Source organism: Phaethon aethereus (genome assembly GCF_964289735.1).
Source record: "Phaethon aethereus genome assembly, chromosome: 9".
Taxonomy (NCBI): Eukaryota; Metazoa; Chordata; class Aves; order Phaethontiformes; family Phaethontidae; genus Phaethon; species Phaethon aethereus.
Genome location: NC_138585.1, coordinates 593204 through 613555, shown reverse-complemented (window position 1 = coordinate 613555; position 20352 = coordinate 593204). Strand labels below are relative to the sequence as shown.

The following is a 20352-nucleotide window of genomic DNA, read 5'->3' as shown; positions in this document are numbered from 1 at the left end:
AAGGACGCTGGTACCAGGGGGATGATGGCATCGGAAGGATGCTGGTGCCAGCGGGAAAACGACTCGGTGCCCAGCTGGTCTCCTAATGAGATCGCCATGGACAGCTTCATTCCAGGTGAAAGGCTCCCTGAGCCTGCCAGGGTCCCACCCCCCCAATTTCCCCCCACCATGGGGATCTCTTCCCCCAAGCCTGGCCAAGGCAGCAGGAGAGGTGTGAGCAGCACCAAGGGGCAGAGGCAAGAAGACCGACCTGCTTCACCTCCTGCCTCATCCCCAGCAGGGCTGGGGCGGCCCTTGGGGTTCCCAGATCACCCCCTTTACTGTGATAGTCAGTGGCTCCTCTCTTAAGCTCCAGCTCCCGGAGTCAGGCTGTTAAACCATACTCATTGTTTACTTTAAAAAACAAAGTCACCTCCAAACCCCTGCTTTGGCAAAACCCTTGGAAACATTGGCTTGTACCAGCTCATGGACCAGATGGGGAAAGCAAAGAACTGCACATCTTGTTATTTAAAAACCTGATGGTGATTACAGCGGTCTGATGATATGGGGAGTCTGACTCATCTTTTCTTTTTTTTTTTAACACTGGGGGTTGGTGAGATAGGAATTTACTGCTGCTGTTCTCCAGCAGCAAATCACGGCATCCCACGTGGAAATGGGAAGCAGGCCGGGGCAGAGGCTCCCGGGCCGTGCCCGTCCGGCAGCACCCTTTGCCCGCCTGCGTGGGCAGCGCGGAGATGGCGGGGGGAAAAGGGTTTTTAATCTCTGCAGCTCTATGTCCAGGTATAATTAATCTTAGACCAAATTAAGCTGTCCTGGAAAAGACAGTAGCCAGTATCATCCCACCCTCATTTTCCAGGCTCCTGAGCCCAGCCTCTCACCGCTTTGCCAGGGCACGTTACACGAGACGCAAGCGGCGTCCTGGGAATTAACGCCGTGCCGTGTCCCCTCCACCCACCGCCTGCCTCCGGCAATGGCAGCGGCTTTGCAGGGGCGCCGAGGAGCCGCCCTGCTGCCCGGCCACTGCTGCAGCCGTGCCGAGCCGGCCGGGGGCAAGGCGACCCTCACCACCACGCCAGCAGCCAGCGTCGCCCAGGCTCTCCTTTGTCTCCTGCTGTGCCTCCCCTGGGGCAGCTCCTGCCCCCGGAGCTGCCAGTGCACGGAGCGGGCAGGGGCGAAGGCCGTCCTCTGCAGCTCCCGGCACTTGGAGGAGATCCCCAAGGACATCCCCAAAGACGTGGTGTTCCTCAAGCTAGATGCCAACAGCATCACCAGGATCCCCAGCAATGCCTTCAGGCACCTCTCCCACCTGGAGGAACTCGACCTCTCCAGGAACGCCATTGAGAAGATCGACAGGGCAGCTTTCAAAGGGGTGGCTGCCGGGCTGCGCACCCTCGACCTCTCCAGCAACCGCATCCGCAGTATCCCCAAGGAGGCCTTGCTGGTGCTCAATGCCAAGCTCCGGCTGGCCAACAACCCCTGGCACTGCGAGTGTGCCCTGCAGGAGATGCTGTGGGAGGCGCGGCTGGACCCCGACTCCGTCCAGGACATCACCTGCCACACGGCCCCGCGCGAGGAGTACGTGGGCAAGCCGCTGCTCCAGGTCCTGGATGCCGGCGTCAACTTCTGCAGCGTGCGTCAGAGGACCACGGACGTGGCCATGTTCATCACCATGTTCGCCTGGTTCGCCATGGTCATCGTCTATGTGATCTGCTACATCCGACACAATCAAGAGGACACCTGCAAGCACGTGGATTACCTGAGGTCACTGCCCAGCACCCAGGGCCACCCAGCGACCACCAGCACTGCCCTGTAGCACAGGATTGGGCCGCCCTGTTCCCAGCTTCTTTGCAGGGAGCCAGTGGCAACCCGGTGGGCTTCAAAGCTTCTCTATGGGATTTTCCAGCGCTTGCTCCGGTCCCGCAAACAAGTGCCACTGATTTCAACCCTCCCCAGCAACGCTGGACTGAGCGTGAGCAAACAACATGGGGGAGGGATGGTGGGGATGCCCTGTGGAGACCTGTCCATGGAGCCCAGGTCCCGGGGAGGAGCCCCCCACACAGACCCCTTCCCCCCTGCCAGAGCTGGGCTCACAGGGAAAGCAGCCCCAGCCACATGCTCGCGGTCCACGTGGTTTGGAGAGAACAAGCCCCTGGGGGGACACAGATGAGGGTGGGGGCTCCTGTGGGGCCAGGAGGTCCCCAGCGCCCGAGGTGCAGAGGGGTGGGTCGCTCTGTGCAGCGGGGTCACCCCGTCCCAGCTCCAGTGAGGCACCAGCCTTGCAGAGAGCAGGACATGGCCCCAGCCCGCACGCGGCATCTCGGCAGCCTCTGCCGGCCGCCAGCAGCCCGGCGGTGATCTCCCAAACTTCTGGTTTCTCAATAAAGCCCCGCACGTAGGAGAAGGCCCCAGGGCTTGCGCTGCACTGGGAGCCGGGTGCCCAGGGAGGGTGGTGGTGCTCGAGGGGGTTGCGCTTGTCCTAATTCAATCTCTCCCAAAGCAGACAAGCCTAAATTCAATGTACCAGCGCGACTCCCATTAGGTTACATCCCCTCCACCCTCACCCCAGCCCGCCTCGAGCAGGGGCCAGCTGGCCAAATGGTGCCTCTGCCTCTCATCTGGTACGTCCACGCCTTATCTTGCCTTTCCTTGGGGCCAAATTAAAGATGCTGCTTGTGGCTCAGCGCAATGGAAGCAAATCGAGTTCTGCCTTGTTTCACAAGCAAGAAACGGTCCTTCCCGGCAGAGCCAGCTGCAGCGGCGGCTGGGCTGGGGGAGGAGGGGGGTCTCGAGGGGTTGCCCGCGGTGGCTTTCCCAGGCCCGGACCCCGGGCAGCTCAGGCTGTGGTCCCCCCAGCCCCTTCTCGGGGGGCTAGCACCTCCTGCGGTCTCCCCAGCACCAGGGGAAACCCAGGGCTGGAGAAGGCTGAACGATGCTCTGGGCCAGCTGGGAGAGGCAGAGGGTCCTGGGTGGGGCGAGGCAGAGGGGGACCCTCAGCCCAGCACCCCGCTGTGCTCGGGGCTGCCTCGTACTCGTGGGTCACCTATGGCCACAGACATGGCCCCGTCTCACTCAGGGGTGGCTTGTTGAATGGAGGGAAGCCTCTGCCACGGGCAGAGAAGCTCGGGTATCCACAGCGTGCGCGTGGGACGAAGGCGGGGTGCACAGTTTATTAGAGCTCTGGTTAAGCAAGAGTCCCCCAGAAAAGGCGAGGAAAAGAAAAGAGGCCACAGTTTCACCTGGAGAAGTCTGGGGTCTTTCCCATGCCGGTGGCGGCTGGATTGGTCCCAATGCAAAGCAGGTTTGCTTGGGAGTCGCTAACGTCATGCAAAGGGCTGCAAGGACCAGCATCGGTCCCTGTAGGCATCTATGGATTTGTACAACATACACACATCACTTGGCGAGGAGGACCAAAACGGGCCACGGCGGAGCGGGAGGGTAGGCAGGCACCTGCAGCAGTGGGATAGGCTGCCAAGGCCACTGAAGATGGACACAAAGCATGGCGTGCAACGTTGAACCAGATGGGTCCTCAGCCCCGTTGCAGCCCCAGGCCCTGGGCAGCCAGAGCCAAACCTGAAACCACCTTTTTCCCCAATTTCTCACATGCTGTTTTCTCCCCACTGCCACGCAGCCACCCCTGCAGCACATGCTCTGCTGAGTCTCTTTCTTCCCTGGCTTTGCACGAGCTCTGGATGCAACCAACAGCACCTCTGGGTCCCTCCTGGCTGGAGACTGCCAACCGCTGGGGTCCCGGTGAGCCCGGGGAAGCGCCTGGGCTCCAGGCACCCTGGGTAGGACATGGCCCTGGAGCGTGGCAGGAGAGCTTGCCCAGGAGAAACAGCACAAAAGGGGGGTCGCAGCCCCTTTGCCAGCCCCCGGAAAAGGCTGCAGGGAGCCCCGGAGCTCCCCTCCTCCTCCTCCCCATCCTGCGGAGAACACAACCAGCCGGCCGTGGGGCTGATGCTGCGGCCATCCCTGGGCGCTGTGGTCCATCTTCACCTCGATGCCCAGCTCGGCCCCATCCTGGTGATGAGCTGAGCATGTCTCAACCACATCAGGTGGTTTTCAGCTTGAGCACCTTGGAAAGCGGCTCCTTGGCACTAGAGTAGAGGAGGTAGGAGCCCTCGGCGGTGTGAAATGCCTCCCAGTCTCTACAGCCGACAGTGGGGAGGTGGTGAGCCGCTACGAAGCCTTCATAGCCTTGCCACCTGCACGGGGAGGGCAGTTAGCTCTTGGGGTACAAGCTGGGCACCTGAAAGGGTGCAGGAAAGCCGAGCCATGGGGATGGCATCTCCCACCTCCCCGCTGTGGTTCAGGGAGGGATGTCCCTCACTGAGGCTACTCATTCCTGCCCAGAAACCTCTCCAGAAGCAGGGACCAGCCCTGTCTGTCCTCCCTGGGCAGATGCACCACCATCTGCAGAGGTTGCCCCTGCATTGGGCTCCTGGCAAGGTTGCTCCTGCTGGGAACAACCACCCAACCATGCAACCCTGCCCTCCTCCCGCAGCAAGTACCTGTAGATAATACTGTTAACGGAGAAGGTGAAGCCATCGAAGGAGTTTGCTACCACCAGAAAAGAGTCATCTCCGACCGAGAAGAACTCCCAGTCCAGGGCACTGGGGGATGAAGCAAGCAGAGGGGCATGTGAAGTGGCCCCTCCGTGGCCAGCCAAGGAAGTGGCTGCATGTCTGTGGGGCTGAGCCCACCCCACACTAATCTCTGCCACCCTGATGATACACAGAAAACCCTGCTCTTCCCAGGCTGTTCCTGAAAGGAAATCCACCCTTGTTCCCAAATCCAGGGCCTTCTCCTAGCTCCCACTGGGATTCAGTGCCAAGGACCTGTCACTCCTGCCCTCCCCACCAGTGCTGGACCCTGGCAGCATGCAAACCTGCATGGACTCTCCAGGAGACCTCCAGGTTGCTCGGGGGAAGGAGGTGGACTGAGGAGCACCCTGACTCTCTGCACAGGTACCTGTAAGTGAGGAGGTCCTGGAATTTGACAAACATCTGGGCAGTGATGTTTAGCTCATAGATGGAGGAGTTGATGGCGTAGAAGTTAGAGGGTGCCGGCATCCCGCTGTCATAGCTGTGGCTGTTCGCAACAGCCAGGAAGACTCTGTCGCCGATACGAAAGACCTCCCAGTCAGCAGCACCGAAAGTCTGGGGGGAAAGAAACCACCTGAGAAGCTGGATGTGGGCAAGCCTTTGCAAGCCAAGGATGCTGCGAGGTGTGGGGGGACCTGCTGGAGGCGCAGCGGGGAAGTTACCCACTCCTTAAACCCTCCAAGGGAAAAAATAAATCTCATTCGGTCAATCCCTAGGAGAGAATCAGTGGGAAACTATCACTACCTCTCCAGAGGACTGAAGAGCATCTGCCTCTGTAATTATTCCCTGGCTTGTCTAAAACCAGAGCAGGGACCAAGGAGTAGAGTTTTTTCAGTGGCCAAGCCTTACCAGAATAGACTGGAAGAGCTGGAAAGAGCCATTGAGCCAGATGTAGATGTGCGAATAGATCTTAGTGGATGTGCCATTGAACGTGTTAGCCACAGCCAGGAAGGAATACGGCCCGATGGTGAAAAATTCCCAGTCGTAGGCTCCAGAGGTAGGGATGGTCTGATTGGTTTCAAACAATCCTGTTCTGGGGTTCCACCTATATATCACACTGTCTATGTTGTGGTTATTCCCTGGGGGAGACAGACAGACAAGACAAATGTGCACCATGAGGAAAAGGAATACCTGGCTGGTAACAAGACCCAGAAGCATGTTCAGCTATGCAAGTATTTGCTGGCAGGCGGCAAGGCCGTTTGCTAGTGACCGATTGCTCCCCCAGAAGTAGCCAAAGAGACTCTGGAGCTTCCATCCCCACCTAGAGCCTCCATCCCCACAAAACACGCTGGCAGCCTGTTCCCGAGCGTGCGGTGACGGCTTCATGGCAGCCCTTGGCAGAGGAGGGTCGGGAGGGTGCTGTCTCCCCACGCACGGAGGCACCGTGCCAGTGTCCTGGGGCAGCTAAGCTCTGCTTAGCCAAGTCCCAGCTTGACTGGGACTGGACTAGTCCCAGCTGAGTCCCTAAGCTACCAACATGATGGGCTGCTGTCACCCTTCGCACACAAACTCGCACATCTGGGATGGGGCCACAGCTGGAACGGCTCCACACCGACGTTTTTCAGTGCTCCTTTGCTGAGTCGCCGTGCAGCCCCTGGAGCTGGCCAGGGACCTCCACGTGCCGAACGCTGCCGATGGCACGAGCTCCGGCACAAGGGGAAGCTGCAGCCTGCAGCCTGCCCCATGCTGGGCACTCAGGCTGAGCCTACCAGCACCGAAGCACGTGCTCCATCCAGCTCCTGGGCTCTAGTCAAGCATCTCAACCTCATGCCTGTGTGGAACCCAGCTGGCTTTACAGCTAAAAACCTTTCTGCACCTTCAGCCTCTGTCCCCTCCAGCCAGAGACAATCTTCATCGGGACGGGGTGGAGCACCAGCAGCCCCTTTCCACCCCACGCTCACTAAGTACTGCTTGTGCTCGGCTCAGCCCTGCTGGTGTTTCTGGCAGCTGAGCAGCAGCAGGACCCCGTGTTAACAGGTTTACGGGCAATCCTCATTGCAACGGAAGAGACTTTGGGAAGAGGGGCTGCAGGGAGAGGAGGGCATGTGGGAAATGGCCACAGGGATAAGTGGCAGCCCCTCAGGGACTGACCCTTCACCACCCGTTCAGAGGAACATCTCCAGTTTGCCGTGGACACAATGGTCTTGCAAGACGTGCACGGCCCCAAAAGGGAACTTTCTGCTGCCACTGCCATGGGAGTAGGTCTTGTCCAAACTGGCCGTGGTGGGGTCCAACAGGCAACGTGGGGAGTTTCTAGCCCAGTTCACAGGCAGTTGGTGCCCAAGCAACCTGCCGCCAGCTTTGAGGAGCTGATGCCCCAGCAGCCAGCGCCGACGGCAGGGAAGAAGCCCACCAGCCCAGCATCTGAACCCAGCTGGGAGCATCCTGGAAAGCCAGGGCTGTAGTATCGACCCATTCATCCCCCGTGTTGAGGGGTGCAGGCCCCAACCCAGAACAACTCGTAGTCAGAAGCGAGGCTGGATCACGGCTGCAGGGTGCCCAGGGAGGGAGGGATGCCAGCGGCTCTCACCCGGCTTCCCTCGGTTCCCTGTGCGCCCACAAGGCCAACGCTTCGGCTTCTCAAAAGGCTCGGTCCCTGCAAACCCAGGCAGCTGCGCTCACCGCCCCACCACGTTATGCAGCACGGGGGAAACAAATGAAAAGCAGCGGAGAGGTTCAGCAAGGACACCATCCCACTCCTGTCCCTGTCCCCCACCGTCACGAACCCAGAGGGGGGCTGCGCCAGCCACTTCCTCGAGCGCTTTTCTCTCCTAAAATGAGAGGGGCTGCGAGGATTCAGGCTTCCTGAGGGACACCGTGCTGCGTGCTCTGACTCCCCGGCTGTGCCCTGCACGCCGGCAGGGGATGCGCAGGGGAGCTGCAGTGTTGCCACGGCAACGGGAGGATGCTCTCGAGCAGGGCGCCTGCGGCGGGGTGCCGCGGTCCCCGGCGTCACCCCAGGGCCGCCTGCCCCGGCTGAGCCGGGCCGATAGGGAATATAAGGGCTGGGTACCTTCTCTGTGGTTGACCACTGCGAGGAAAGCCTCTCCCTCAATGACAAATGCCTCCCAGTCCCTAGCGCTGTGCGTGGTGATCCTCTGGTAGGTGATGAATTTCTCTTTCCTGCGGCTCCACTTGTATATTACAGAGAACTCCTGACCCCTGTCATTCTGCTCAAAATTAGCCACTGCTAGGAAGATCTGAAAAATAACAAGCCAGGACATCTTGGTTTTCTCCTCTCGAAGGGTGCGGACAAGCACGAGCAGGGGGAAGACGGGATGGGTGGGGGCAGGCGCCCATGGGGATGTGGGGCCAGGGACTGAGGTGGCTGGCGTGGGGCAAGACGGGTCCCCAAGCGGCCCCCAAACAGCACGAAGCACGCAAAGTGGGGACAGGGACCCAGTGGTTCGCGGGGGTCTTTGTGCAAGGCGGCAGCGGTGCCCGCTGTCCGCGGAGCTGGGGCAGGGACGAGACTGGCAGCCACAGCCCCGGCGCCGAGCGGAGCTGTGCTGCGGCTGCTTGCACCCCGCCGGCCCCAGGGACGGGCAGCACGGCTGTGCTGCTGAAACAGGCTGGGGAGGGAGGGAGGGAGATCGGAGCTACCAAACCTTCCCCGTAAGGAAAGCTTGTTCAGAAAAAAAAAATCGAAGATATGATAATGATAATAACGATGACAACAATTCCCTGAGACAAAACTTTTTCCAGATCAAGAAACTCCCCCTGCAAGCGCCCGGGACGAGCATGCAGCCGCAGAGACGGCCTTGCGTAGGGTGGGGAGCGCGTCCGAGCTCGCCGGAGCACACGGTGTGGCACACAAGCAGCAAACGGTCGGTGCGGGCGGTCTCCTGCCTCCCGCCCAGTGCAGGACCCCTCTCAGCACCGGCCCAGGCTTTGTTCAGCCGAGGCTCAGCCACCCCCAGGGATGGAGACTTTCTCCCTTCAGTGGTGGCCTGCCCTGCGTCCATACATCCCTGCTGGGAAGGTGCATCCCCAGCGCTGGGCAGCTCCCAGCGAGCCCCAGTCCAGGGAGTCCAGGGCATCTCCAGAAACAGCTTCAGAAGGAAGAGAAAGTCCTGGATCCAACCCAGCAGCTCAGGAGCCCGTGTCCCCTCGCTCTCCGTGGCCGCTGCCCTCTGGGGCTCTTCACCTCGTGCCGGCAGAGCGTCAGCAGGTCCCGGCGCAGTACCGCGGTGCTGGCGCTTACGGAGGAGCATCCCACCCGCAGCGCGTGTGAGGAACTGGAGGGCTCTGTGCCACTGCTGGTGCAACACCTATCTGGTCATCAGGTCCACACAGAAACGTGCCCAGCGCGGGCAGCTGCACGCAGGGCGTCTGCCCCCATCCCCGGCCGCTCTGGAGCACCGAGCGAGCCCCAGCTAGAAAACCTGCCCCACGCTGTGAGGAGAGGTGCCGGCCCGTCTACGTTAAATCTGAGTCAGTTTTTTGCGGTGAAGAGCTGGAGACAAACCCAGAGCACACGAGCCTTGGTGAGCACCAGCACGGGTGCTTCGCTGTGCAGGAGCCATGGGGAGCTGGGATCCCCAGTCTGGTGGTCCTCTCTGCCCCACAGCCGCCGCTGCAAGGTGGGGTTGTGGGTCCCGACTAACGCTGGGGACTCTCAAGGCGGTTCCCACCTGTGGATAGACCCAGCCGAGGAGGTCCCTGTCTCCTCCCCGCGAGGCGCAGCCGGAGCTTTTGCGGCGCTGGGGAAGGCAGGCACGTTCCCAGCCCAAAGCCGGCTTTGCTACACAGCTGCGTTTTCGGGGATTGACCGGGTTTTCTGCAGGACCCCCCCCCGTCAGGCAGGTAACGGGCCGTGGCCCATTCGTATCCCGACAGCAGGGCTGTCGGTGCCACCGCGCCTGCAGGCAGGACCCCTGCCCACCCCTCGGCACCCGGGAGCACGTGGCTGGCGATGGGGGAGCCCCGCAGCCACCCCGCGTCGCGCCGGCGCGGGAGCGATCCCCACTCCCCTGGGAGTGCTGCGCACAGCTGGCCCTCAGCAGATGTTTGCCTGGCTGGCCCGGGGCTCCTCGCAAAGGGACGAGTAGCCCCCCAGGGAGGGGAGCCAGGCGGACACTTTGCAGAAGTCCCATGGCAGATTGTCCAGGGGAGGAGAGAGGACTCCAAAGTCCTGGAATGATTTCGAGGCAAGAGGGCTTAGAAACGCAGAAGGTTGGACTCGGTGGGTCTCGGGAAGGAGCTATGGGCTCCGATGGCTCTGTAAGACCACAGGTAGATCTCTGAGACCAGAGCAGACCCGCAGCCCGCCACAGTCAGAGCTCAAGGAGGGCTTTGCTCTCTGTGCTCCTATGTCCGGAGCTGCGTGTCCCCGAGAGCAAGGCCACAGCCACTGCCTGGGGTGACTCCTGCCTCGCTGCACGTGCCTGCTGGGATCCGCAGCAAAACCTGCTTCCCAGGGGGTCAGCGTTTGCCCCAGGGTGGAGGCTGCACTATGAGCACACCGAGACCAGGCTGGACCGCGGCTCTGCACAATGCGCGGCCGCACGCGAAGGACATTTTGACACCGGCACTCACTACACCTGGGGCGGGAACAGGCAGAGCCTGCTAGAAATGAACCCACACGTGTGGGGGGATCCAGCCCCAACAGCCACCTTTGGAGGTGACCTCACAGACACCCTGGAGATCTCCGGGGAAGGTATCGGAGCACTCCGGCCACGCAATTACCTACGCTGTGAGCGTCAGTTGCTGAAAATGGACTGGGTAGATGTACTTGTGTCTTGGCAAAAACAGTAAAACACAGAGGGCAAGCCAGAGATCAGCTGGCAGTCCCTAGGACAGACCCTTTCTGGCTGAATACGTGTATCAGTGTGACCCCATCAAAGATGGAACAGAGAAAGATTCACCCCCTAAACCATGCCCGAGACTCAGGGCTTCAGAGGAAAAGCCAGTGTTGGGCACTTGCAGCTTAATATACTGAAATATGAAGACACTGAAATAACCTTCCAGGCAGACTTACCTTCTTTCCTATGGTGAAATACTTCCAGGACTGAGCTTGGTAGGTGGGGATGTTCTGGTAGGGCAAAAACTTCCCATCAGTCCACTTATAGATGGCCGATCCGGGAGGGGTGTAGCGGTTGGCAGTGGCTATGAACAGTCCCACCTTCGGGATGGTGAAGACCTCAACACCCATCGTCTCAGAGTTGGTCACCAAGTTCTGGTACTCCTCCACATAGTCCAGCCTCTGTTTGACTAGGAGACGACAAAAAAAGAGGGGTGAGGTTAAACCTGGGGGACCCTGCCTGGAGAGGTCCCCCACGCGGCACAGAAGTGGCTCGGCGGCACTTGCTGCTGAATGGAGCTTTATGGGGGGAAAATGAAGGTCCTGGTGTCTCTGGTGAAGGGCCAGAACTCGAGGGGGTGGCAAAAGGCTTGACGTGGTCTCGCTGGGCAGCAGGTCCAGCCCCATCCACCCCTGCCTGCTCTCCGGTGGCGGGCAGGGCTGCAAAACGCTGTGCCGGGCAGTCCCCTACGCCACTGGTTCTGATTGCTGCTTAAGAAGTGGGTTGGTATATTTATCCTAAAGAGAATGAGGAGGAGAAGAGGAGACCTACGGCGAAAGGGCCCGGGCTGTTGAGAGCAGCCGGGTTAACCCACCCGCACCCGCAGCAGCCCTGCACCAGATACCTTCTCTGGTTGGAGTCAGCATGAGCTCTGGAAGAAGTTAGAGAAGACTTAAGACAGAATTAATGCCAGAAATTAGAACAGAAATGCTAAGAGTGGTCCGAGCGGCAGATGGGTGGGCACTGGAAGGGACAAGTGGCAGCAGAAGGGCTACAAGAAGGGCCAGTGTTGGTGGCACCAAGGGGCGCAGGTCAGCAAGATCCCAACACGAGGTGTCCTTGGGAAAAGAAAGACACAGTGCCAATCCTGATGACTTCCAGAGGTAGGGAAAGATGGGGAGTCCAGCCACTGCCAGCTCCTGTGGGAAGCAAGGGGCTCATCCAAACCCACGACGTGGACACCAGCATAAGGAGAGGGTTGCGGGCATGCCTCGTCCTCCACGTCCTCACCAGGGATCCTGGGCAGACTGCCTGGAGCGAGTGGAAGAGTGTCGGTGGGCAACATCCATTTTGTTATCAAAACATGTCCATCCCTCCAGGCTCCGGCTTTGCCACCTTGTGGCTCCAATGTTGCCTTGCTCTTTTCTGCACGAAGGCCACCAGAGCTGAGGTGACATGGAGACCTGCCTCCACCACCCTCCCATCGCTCCCTCGGGTATTTCTGGCAGATGATGAGTCTTTCTGCTCCTTCTCGTCCACCCCTCAAGCGCATCAGCACCGGGAGTGCCTGTGCCATTGGGAGCCCCTGGCAAGGAGCACCCCAGCACCCTAGGCATGGCTCTCCGTGGGGTGAACTGTCCCACCTCGGCAAACCTCGGTGGCCAGAGAAGCCCCAGGAGGGATGGACACCACGGATAGCATGGATGGATGATGCAGGCACCGCGTGAGCGATCATGGAGCCGGCTCACAGAGGCACTTGAATCCAGAGCTGCGCTGGAAGTGTCGACGTGGGCACCGACAGCAAAGCAAAGCCCGGCCAGGCAGGGGAGAGGTGAGGGGACATCCCAGCCCTGTCATTCTGCTGTTGCTTGACTTGGTTCCTGCCCCAAACTGTTGTCAAGGGCAAATTTCTGCTCCTCCTCCGCTGCAAGAGCCTCCCTCCATCCCCGAGAGTGCATTGCGCACCAGTACCTTCCAGCATGGAAATCCAGGCGCTGCCGTTGCAGAGGTACAGCCCTCGCCGGGAGGCGTTGAACCAGAACTGCGCCTTCTCCTGCTTGCTGCAGCGTGGACGGGACCCCAGGGTCACCTTCGTGTCGGTCTCTGGGCACAGAGAGCAGCAAGGCAGGCGCCTCAGCACACATGACGGAGGAGCAGCGAGGCTCGTCCGCGTGCGCACAGGGAGGGTTGGATGTCCCGGTCCCATCCTGATGACGGGCACCAGGGAATGGGGGAAACGGCATCCCGGCACCGAGCCAGGCAGCCACCGGCTGAGGAAACCCCGGGGGCTGGCACCCGTGGGGCTACTGGCATGAGCCCAGCGCTGCCAAGGGACCTGGGCAGGGGCAGCCCGGCTCTCCAAGGGGGGGTTTTGGACAGGGATCCCACCCCACACTCACGTTGAGGATCAAAGGGCGCTGGGGACACCCTCTTCTTCCCCGCTGCTCCTGCTCCGCGCCCAGCCCCACGCAAAGAGTGTTCCTCAGCAAAAGCAAAAGTTGGCCAACCGAGCCCGCGCCGCGAGGAGTTACTGACCGTAGGGGTATTTTAGCACCTCGTTGCTTGCTGGCTTTGCGGGGAGATCCTGGAGGACCGTGGGGACGGAGAGCGTCGCTACTTTGAAGTTCATGGCGGTGCATATCCGAGGGGTGGCATCGGCTCCTGGTAGCAGGACAAGCTGTCTCAGCAAGCCCTGGGAAAGCAGGAGCAGCAGGATGGAGAGCAAGGCCAGCAAGACCAAGAAATGGAAAGGGCAGGCGATTCATGCCCCTGATTTCCCTCCCAACGCTGTGCGTTGCCCCCCCTCCTGGGCCCTAGAAGCCTCCATGGGATTCACGCACGTCTATCAGGCCCTCGTGACAGGCCCAGCCTGCCAAAATCTCCGTCCTGGCCAAAGTAAGATCTGGGGCAAGGGGAGCATTGGCGAGGGAGGGAGGCTTTCACCGCCTCCGCTTTTCACTGTCCGTCAGGATCAGGCACTGCCCCAACTTCCATATCAAAGAGACCGTGCCATCGACTGTCCTTCTGCCACCGCACCGCTGGCAGCGTCCTCTTAAAAACACGTTTGTCCACGAAGTGCCAGTCACCAGCACTGCCCCTTGCACGCCCACAGCCGGACAGGGACCAAGCCCAGCAGCGGGATCCCTGGCCACCTCTGCTGCCCGCACCGTGGCCCAAGCCCCACCAGCGTAGGGGGCTCAGAGGGGGCTGCAGCTCGCCCCATGGCCAGTCACAAGCGCGCCCGGGCAGCCCCGCTCCGTGGGGCACCTACTGTGAACACGCCTTTCCTTCTCCTCCTGTTGCCCAGGTAGAAGCTGGCTCTCTTCACCGACAGAGAGGCTGGAAACGGCGTCTCCACCAGCCTGCGGATGGGCAGAGAAGAGGCAGGGGACAATTTTATGGCATCTGCTGGTAGCTGGAGGAGATGCTGGTGGAAGAACATCGTCCTGCCAGCCCTCCAGAGCCCCCCACCGCCGCCCCCAACCTACACGTCCTTGGGGACGCCGCAGTCCACCGTCAGGGAGAAGGACTGGCCGGAGACAGCCAGGACGAGTGTGTGCCACTGGTTGTCAGAGAGGGAGACGTTGGGGAAGGTGACGCGGGTCTGCCAGCCGCCGGCGCGCTCCTGGCTCCAGAAGAGGAAGTGGAGCTTGTCGGGGGCGTAGCGCAGCCCCACCAGCACGCTGGGGCTCTCCTCCGCCATCAGCGTGAAGACGTACTCATTTCTCTGCGGGAGGGCACGGACTCAGACCTGCGTGCTGCAAGCGGCAGGGCCAGGCTGTGCCCAGTCCGTGCCCGGCCGGCAGCGCTTACCTTGGCGGGGACGCTGAGGACCCTCAGTGTGACGATGATGGAGAACTCCTCGGGGAAGCGGTCGCAGTGGATGAAGAGCCGGGAGGCGGGGAAGCCCAGGGAGCGGGGCCGCGAGGCGGCGAGCTGGAAACCGCGCACCCCCTGCACCTGAAACACCCTCATGCCGCGGGCCAGCCCGCCGGCGGGGACCACCTCCGAGAGGATGTCCAGCGGGCGCAGCTCTGTGCCGAGAGACAGCGCAGCGCGTCACGGGCGCAGCAGCCATCCCACCCCGCCCTGCTGGGGGTCGGGGTGCCCGCCTCGCAGTGGGGTGCTCCGCCACCCAGCTTGCTCAAGGCAGCTAGCCCACCTCCAGCGCTGGCCGGAGCGCCCCGCGGCAGCGCGGGGGTCCGGCGCGCCCCGGCAGCCCGCCGTCCCCTGCCGGGGGTCTGCGCCGAGCTGGCGCAGGGAAGGTCTGCCCTCCAGGCGCCAAGGCTCACCTCTCCGTCCCCACAGCAGGGGTGCCAAGCACCAAGCGTGCGGGCTCACCCATGCAAACCAGCCCATGGATGCAGCTCCGAATGCTGACCCCGGGGCCAGGACCCGCCGGCTGGGCCGCCCTGGGCCGCCCCCGGCTTCCTCGGGATCCACCAGCAACCACAGCCAGGGCCAGGAGAGCCGGCGGGGGTCTGGCACCCGCAGGCTCGCTCGCAGGGCAGCCATCTCCCCGTCCCCGGGATGGTGGGGCACGGCGCTCCCCGCTCCGGCCCCGGTCCAGGCTCTCCCAGCCCAGCTCGAGTCGCACACACGCACGTACTCCCCTGGCAGGCACCAAAACCGCTCATTAAATAATTATCCTCTCCCCAGGGGAGCGAACGACGTGCCCAGCCGCAGGGCATCGCCCAGGCGAAGAACAGCACCGCGCACCGGCACGGCAAAGCCATCCCCACATCACAGCGCCCGGGTCGCCGTCAGTCCGACATCTCGGCAAGCCGGCGGCCGCAGGAAGGGCTGCACCCACGGCGGGCGCTTCTCCGACCTTCCCTGCCTCGGCACCCTCGCCGCTTTTATTTTTGAACGCTTCCCGGCAGGATTGCGGCGTCTGTGGCAAAGGGCAGAGGGGCTGGGTGGTGATGCCCAGAGGATGAAGCAGCACTTGGCCAGACTAAAAAATCCCTGAGTCTGTCCCATCCCCGATGAGACCGGGCTTTTACCTCCTAATAAATTTCGGCTGCCAGGCACAGCGGGAGAGCGAGGAGGGAGGGAGCTGTGAGCGAGGCTGGACCGGAGTGTGTCTGAACCCAAACCAGCTGGAGAGGGGAAGCATATCCCCCCGGGCACCCCCAGCCAGCCCATGCCCAGGCAGGCAGAGCAAGGAGGAATCTGTTCGTGTGGCTCCATCCACCCTCGAGCAGGGAGACCGGCCAGGTCCTTCCCCCGCCGCCACCTCTGCGTCCCTCCCGCCCGCCCCTCCGCTAGTTTAAGCTGCTCCTAAAGCAAAGCCTCGGTGGTTCAACTGAAACAACTTATTTCAGAAATGCACGACTCGGGCAATGACCAGTTCCTGTTTTTCTCAGCAAAAAGCACAAGCTGAATTCAGGCTTGGATTTGGGGTTTAGGAGCCCCCGAGTGCCCTGGAGGGGCTGGGGTGAGCCGCGGGACAGCTCAGCCGGGGCCGGAGGCTGTGTCCGAAGCTGTGGTCCGGGAAGGGACCAAGTCCTAAAACCCAAACCAAATTCCTAAACCCTAAGATGCGCATCTGAGCCGGCGGTGAACGGCTGGGAGAGCAGCCGGGGCGTTTCGGCGCAGGTCGGGCAGCGCACGTGCCCGGCAGCTGCCTGCTCCGTGGGGTGGCTGCCCGCAGCCGCACGGCGTCAGGGCTGCGCCGAGAGCCGGGGCCCGGCGCCGGCAGGAGGGACGTGGGGACAGTTAAACGTGCTGATGCTGGGGCCTCGACACCCCTGGGACCCCTCCAGCCGAGGCTGCTTGGGGCAGCGGGGACGTCCCCGGAGGCACCGGAGCACCAGCTTTCCTTCTCACCGCTAGCCAGGCTGTACTAAAACGTAAAGGTAGGCACCATCAAACCCAGAGAAGCCCCAAGCACTCGGAGCCTGGGCTCAAGCAGCCCCAAACACCGGGCAGAAGTTTCACCGACCACGGCAGGGACCGTGCGGCACGGGGACGGGGACAGGGACGGGAAGGCAGAGCCGGGGCACAGGGACCCTCTTTGGCTCGGGCTGCTCTTGGCGCTTCCCTGCGGGAAATGCCGTGGGAGCTGCCAGCTCCTCGGCTGGAGGCAGCGGGACGGAAACCTTCCGGGAGGTTTTGCCGCCGGGAGGGCGTAGGTTGTGTCTGGCGGAGCACAGGGAGCCCCAGAGAGTCCGAGGCGGGAGGGACTTTCCGGGGGCAACTTCATGGCACTCCCCTGCTTCTCCTTCCAGCCCTTCCCCTGCCCCGTGTCGGTCCCTGGGGCCGGCAGACCTTGGGACAACGCTTGTGCCACAGGGACGGGCACACGGCTCTCTGCCTGGCACCGAGAAGGACTGGTTGCTCCCCGGTCCTGTGCCACGCTGGGGGGCTGCAGGCGCAGGGACGACCCCGCTACCCGCCAGGTGTGGGTGCTGGCAGCACCCAAAGCGTCGTGCCACGCTGTCACCCTGAGACTGAGTCCACGGGCACCCGGGCACCGAACCGCCGGCGCTGGGCTGCCAGGGAGAGGTCCCCTCACGCGGGGCACCCCGCAGCAGCCACGTGCCCTCCGCAATGGAGCGCACTTTCTGGGGTCTACCCCGGCAGCGTGGGGAACGTCCCGTCGGCGGGAAAGCGCGCGGGTCCCGGCGCGTTTCCCGGCACGGCCAGCGCCTGTCTCGACGCCTCCCTCCTGGCAGCCCACCCGCCAGCCCTCGCTCCTACCTGTGCAGTGCTGCCACGTCCTGCCCCCCCGGACGAAGCCCCCGCCGGCGGCCCAGTGGAGGAGGACGACCCAAAGCAGCAGCGGAGCCGACATCGGGGGGCTGGCCTCAGGGGGTCCATCCACCGGGACCCCCCTGCCGTCCACTCCTCTGCGCCCGGGCAGGCACCGCTCGGCTCGGCCCCCCCGGGGGCTCTGGCATAGTCTGCCGGCGGGACCACCCGGAGCAGCCCACCACGGGCCCGTCCTCCTCGGGGACGCGCCACGCCGGGCTGCTTCTGGGGTGCTAAGCCCCGGCTGCGCCGTCCCCTTGCGTGGGCATCGTCCCCGGGGGCACGGCGGGGGTGGCGGGCGGGGGGCCGGCGGGGGCTCCCCTGGGGCGGCCGCGGAGGCAGTGCGGGCTGCAGCCTGCGCGCAGACATTTAAATGAGAAGTCGGCGGTGGGAGAGGAGGAGTCCGGGCTCCTTGGAGAGCTTTTATCTTTTGCCCAACCCTCTGGAAGGCGGCTTTGGGATTTTTTTTTTTTTTTTTCCTTCCTCTCATTTTTGGTGATTCATTTTGCAGGGGTCACATGGGAGTAGGTGGGAGATTCACCCCTGCCCAGAGAAACCAAGGTGGAAGCCTTCCAGCCCCTAAAAGCCTTGGGCTTTCGGCAGCACAATCCCAGCCTGTACTGGGGGGAGATCCTCTGTCCCCTTTGGTCCACTCCATCCTGCCCCAAAAAACCCCCAGACTCCACAAGGTGCATATTTCTCCCCCAAAAATGGCGTCGGGCAGGTGATGCACAACCGGTGCCCCGGGCAAGGCTCCAGCCCGCCGGCCGGCCACCAGACCCGGCCCTGCCGCGAGGAGGCCGGCAGCGTGCCGAGCGCCGGTCCGGAAAGCCTCGAGGTTACGCTGTTCAAACGGGAGAGACAGCAGTGGAAAAACTCCCCGCACGCAGCGAGCTCCGCTGGGTTTCTACAGCCACAAAACGAGTTACTTCCATTCCCCGAACAATTGAAATGGGCTCCCACCCCTCCCCGTCCCCAAAGCCTTCCCTCAAGGCGAGCGCCGGAATAGAAAGCGGATGGCCGGGACGAAACGCCAAAAAACTGTGTCGCAAACCGGGGGTTTCGTCAGCAAGGAACAGCCGGAGCCGGACCCGCGGACGTGCCTCGCCACCCGTCTGCCCGCACCCCTCGCCGGCCCGAAATCCAGCGCGCCAGGACCAGGAGGGCGCGGCCCGCGGCCCGCGGGTGCGTGGCGGAGCGGAGCGACCTGCACCTCAGTCCCAAATCCGGAGAGGAGCCGCCGCCGCAGCCCGGCGGCACCCGAACGCCCTCGGTGTCTCCGCCTGGGAGTCACACAGCCCCTGCAGCCCGCGGGCGGCCGCGTGCGTGCCCGGGGACGCTCTGCACCGGGTGGGACTGCGCAGAGCAACCCCCTCCCACAAGGCCTCTCTCTGAGCATCCCCCAAATTAGGGGTCTACCAGGATCATGCTTAAGCAGAGCTTAAGCAGAGCTTAAGCAGAGCTTAAGCCCTCTCCAGAGCGCGCTGCAGGGGTGAGGCACTGCTGGCTCGCCATCCTCCTCCTCCCCACGCTGGGGACAGAGCCCACCGGCACGGCCACCGCCCAAACACGGGGGTCCCGAACGGCAGCCGCCGGCAGCGACCGCGAGGGATGCGGGAGGTACAAACCACCCCACCTTCCCGGACCGGCTCGGGCCCTTCGTGCTGCCCCCCGTGGCCTCGGGCACCCTCGCCAGCGCGGGGGCCGGGAGCAGCCACCTCACCGGGACCCCACACCGCGTCTGCTGGCAGGAGCGGGGCCGGCACGCCGGACCCGCCCGGCAGCGAGGTCGGTGCGGTGGAAGGGAGGCTGACAGGCAGCGGAGCGTGGCTGCTGGCAGCGCCTTGCCTGCCGGCAGGTTGGCGCTGGGCAGGGCGGCACAAACGAGACGCGGAGCTGCCACGTTTCCCGGGGCCGCACACATGTGTCACGTTAAGCGTGGCTTTGGGAGCTGGCAGCTCCGCCCTGCGCGGGGGACTCACACAAGCGGCCGGATTTTGGGAAGCCTCCCGCCGAGGCCAGCCCCGGCTCTGCGAGGGTCCGGGCAGCCCACGCGACTCCTCCCGGGGAGGGAGGAAAAGCCCTGCCGGGGGTGCTGGGGGGACTGTTTTTTCCAAAGTGGACGGAGCCGCCTTTGAGCGCTTCCTCGACCAAAAAGCCGGTCGGTGGGGACACCTCCAGACCCAAGGACACAGCCGCGGGTGTCATCTCCAGAAGCAGGCGGGATCCGGGGACCTCCAGGCAGGAGGTGGAGGACCCGAAGCCGCCGCCGATGAGCACGGGGGCCATGCCCAGCAGCACTCAGCCCAGCGCCGTGGGCTCAGGCTGCTTTTCAGCCACGTGCTGTTAGCGAACGGTCTCCTGGTGAGGACACAGACATTGATGGTCCTCAAGGATTTTCTCCATCCTTGGGCTGGGGACTCTGGCACAGCAGAAGGTGGTGGAGCGGCTTGGGCAGTGCCCGGCGCTTTTCTCCCTCCCCAGGAGGACCTGCCCGGGGAACCGACCCGCGATGTGAATAAGGACAGGGGCCCATCGCAGCCCGCTGTCACTTTGGGTCCAGGACCTGCTCCGCGTCCCCACAACAGTAGGAAGCGGTCTGCAAAATCGTTCCTAAGCGCACACACACACACATTCCTATGCGCACAAGCAAGCGCGAGAGGATGAAATAAAAGAGACAAACAGCGAGACATTTGCCTAATTCGCATGGGCCGTAAATAAAACCATGTGGCGGCTCCGAACAAAATGATCCTTGGATTTCCATCAAAAAGGTTTGGCCATCCCTGGGTTAGAAAAGGTTGAGAAACCCATCTGTAGACAATACATTTCAGGCAGAGCTTCCATGCAGAGGACGGTGCGAGGAGGGCACCTAATCAACACCAGGGACAGGCTGGACGCTGCACACGGGGTAACGTTCCTGCTCTTCCAAGAATGTAATTCATTCCTTATTATTCGCAGACACGAAGTCATGTTTCAGGGCTTGTTATGCCCTATTCATTCCAGCCTTTATTCCTGACATCTGCAAGAGCTTTCTCCCTTGAAGCGCGGCGTGCACAGGGGCACCGGCCGTGGCAAAGCTTGGAGGGACACTGCGCACGACGCACAAACGCAGCGCTGCCCATCTCGTGGGTGACCCCAGCCCGGGCAGTGGGCAGCGGGCAGCGCTGCGTCTGTCCTCCTGCCCGCGCCGGCAGGGCCAGGGGAGCCGGCCGAGCCCGGCTGGCCACCGCGCAGGAGTGGCCACCGCG

The 20352-nt window shown here is 62.7% G+C and overlaps 2 protein-coding genes across 2 annotated transcripts; one reads left to right on the top strand and one right to left on the bottom strand.

Annotated features, from left to right (window-relative positions):
- Positions 1-377: 377 nt before the first annotated feature.
- Positions 378-1813, top strand: LRRC3 (leucine rich repeat containing 3; the record flags this gene model as incomplete). Its single annotated transcript, XM_082003395.1, has 1 exon — positions 378-1813. The coding sequence occupies exon 1, from the start codon at positions 971-973 to the stop codon at positions 1811-1813; it is 843 nt and encodes a 280-aa protein (XP_081859521.1). The 5' UTR covers positions 378-970.
- A 2238-nt stretch (positions 1814-4051) lies between these two features.
- On the bottom strand, positions 4052-18214 carry TSPEAR (thrombospondin type laminin G domain and EAR repeats; the record flags this gene model as incomplete). The annotated part of the gene is made up of 12 exons (XM_082003830.1): positions 17054-18214; positions 14162-14382; positions 13837-14075; positions 13620-13710; positions 12884-13040; positions 12320-12451; positions 10585-10817; positions 7618-7804; positions 5454-5683; positions 4972-5159; positions 4512-4613; positions 4052-4205 (listed from the first exon to the last, which is right to left on the bottom strand). Exons 1-12 carry the CDS (start codon positions 17592-17594, stop codon positions 4052-4054), a joined length of 2475 nt encoding a protein of 824 aa, XP_081859956.1. The 5' UTR covers positions 17595-18214.
- Positions 18215-20352: the final 2138 nt, after the last annotated feature.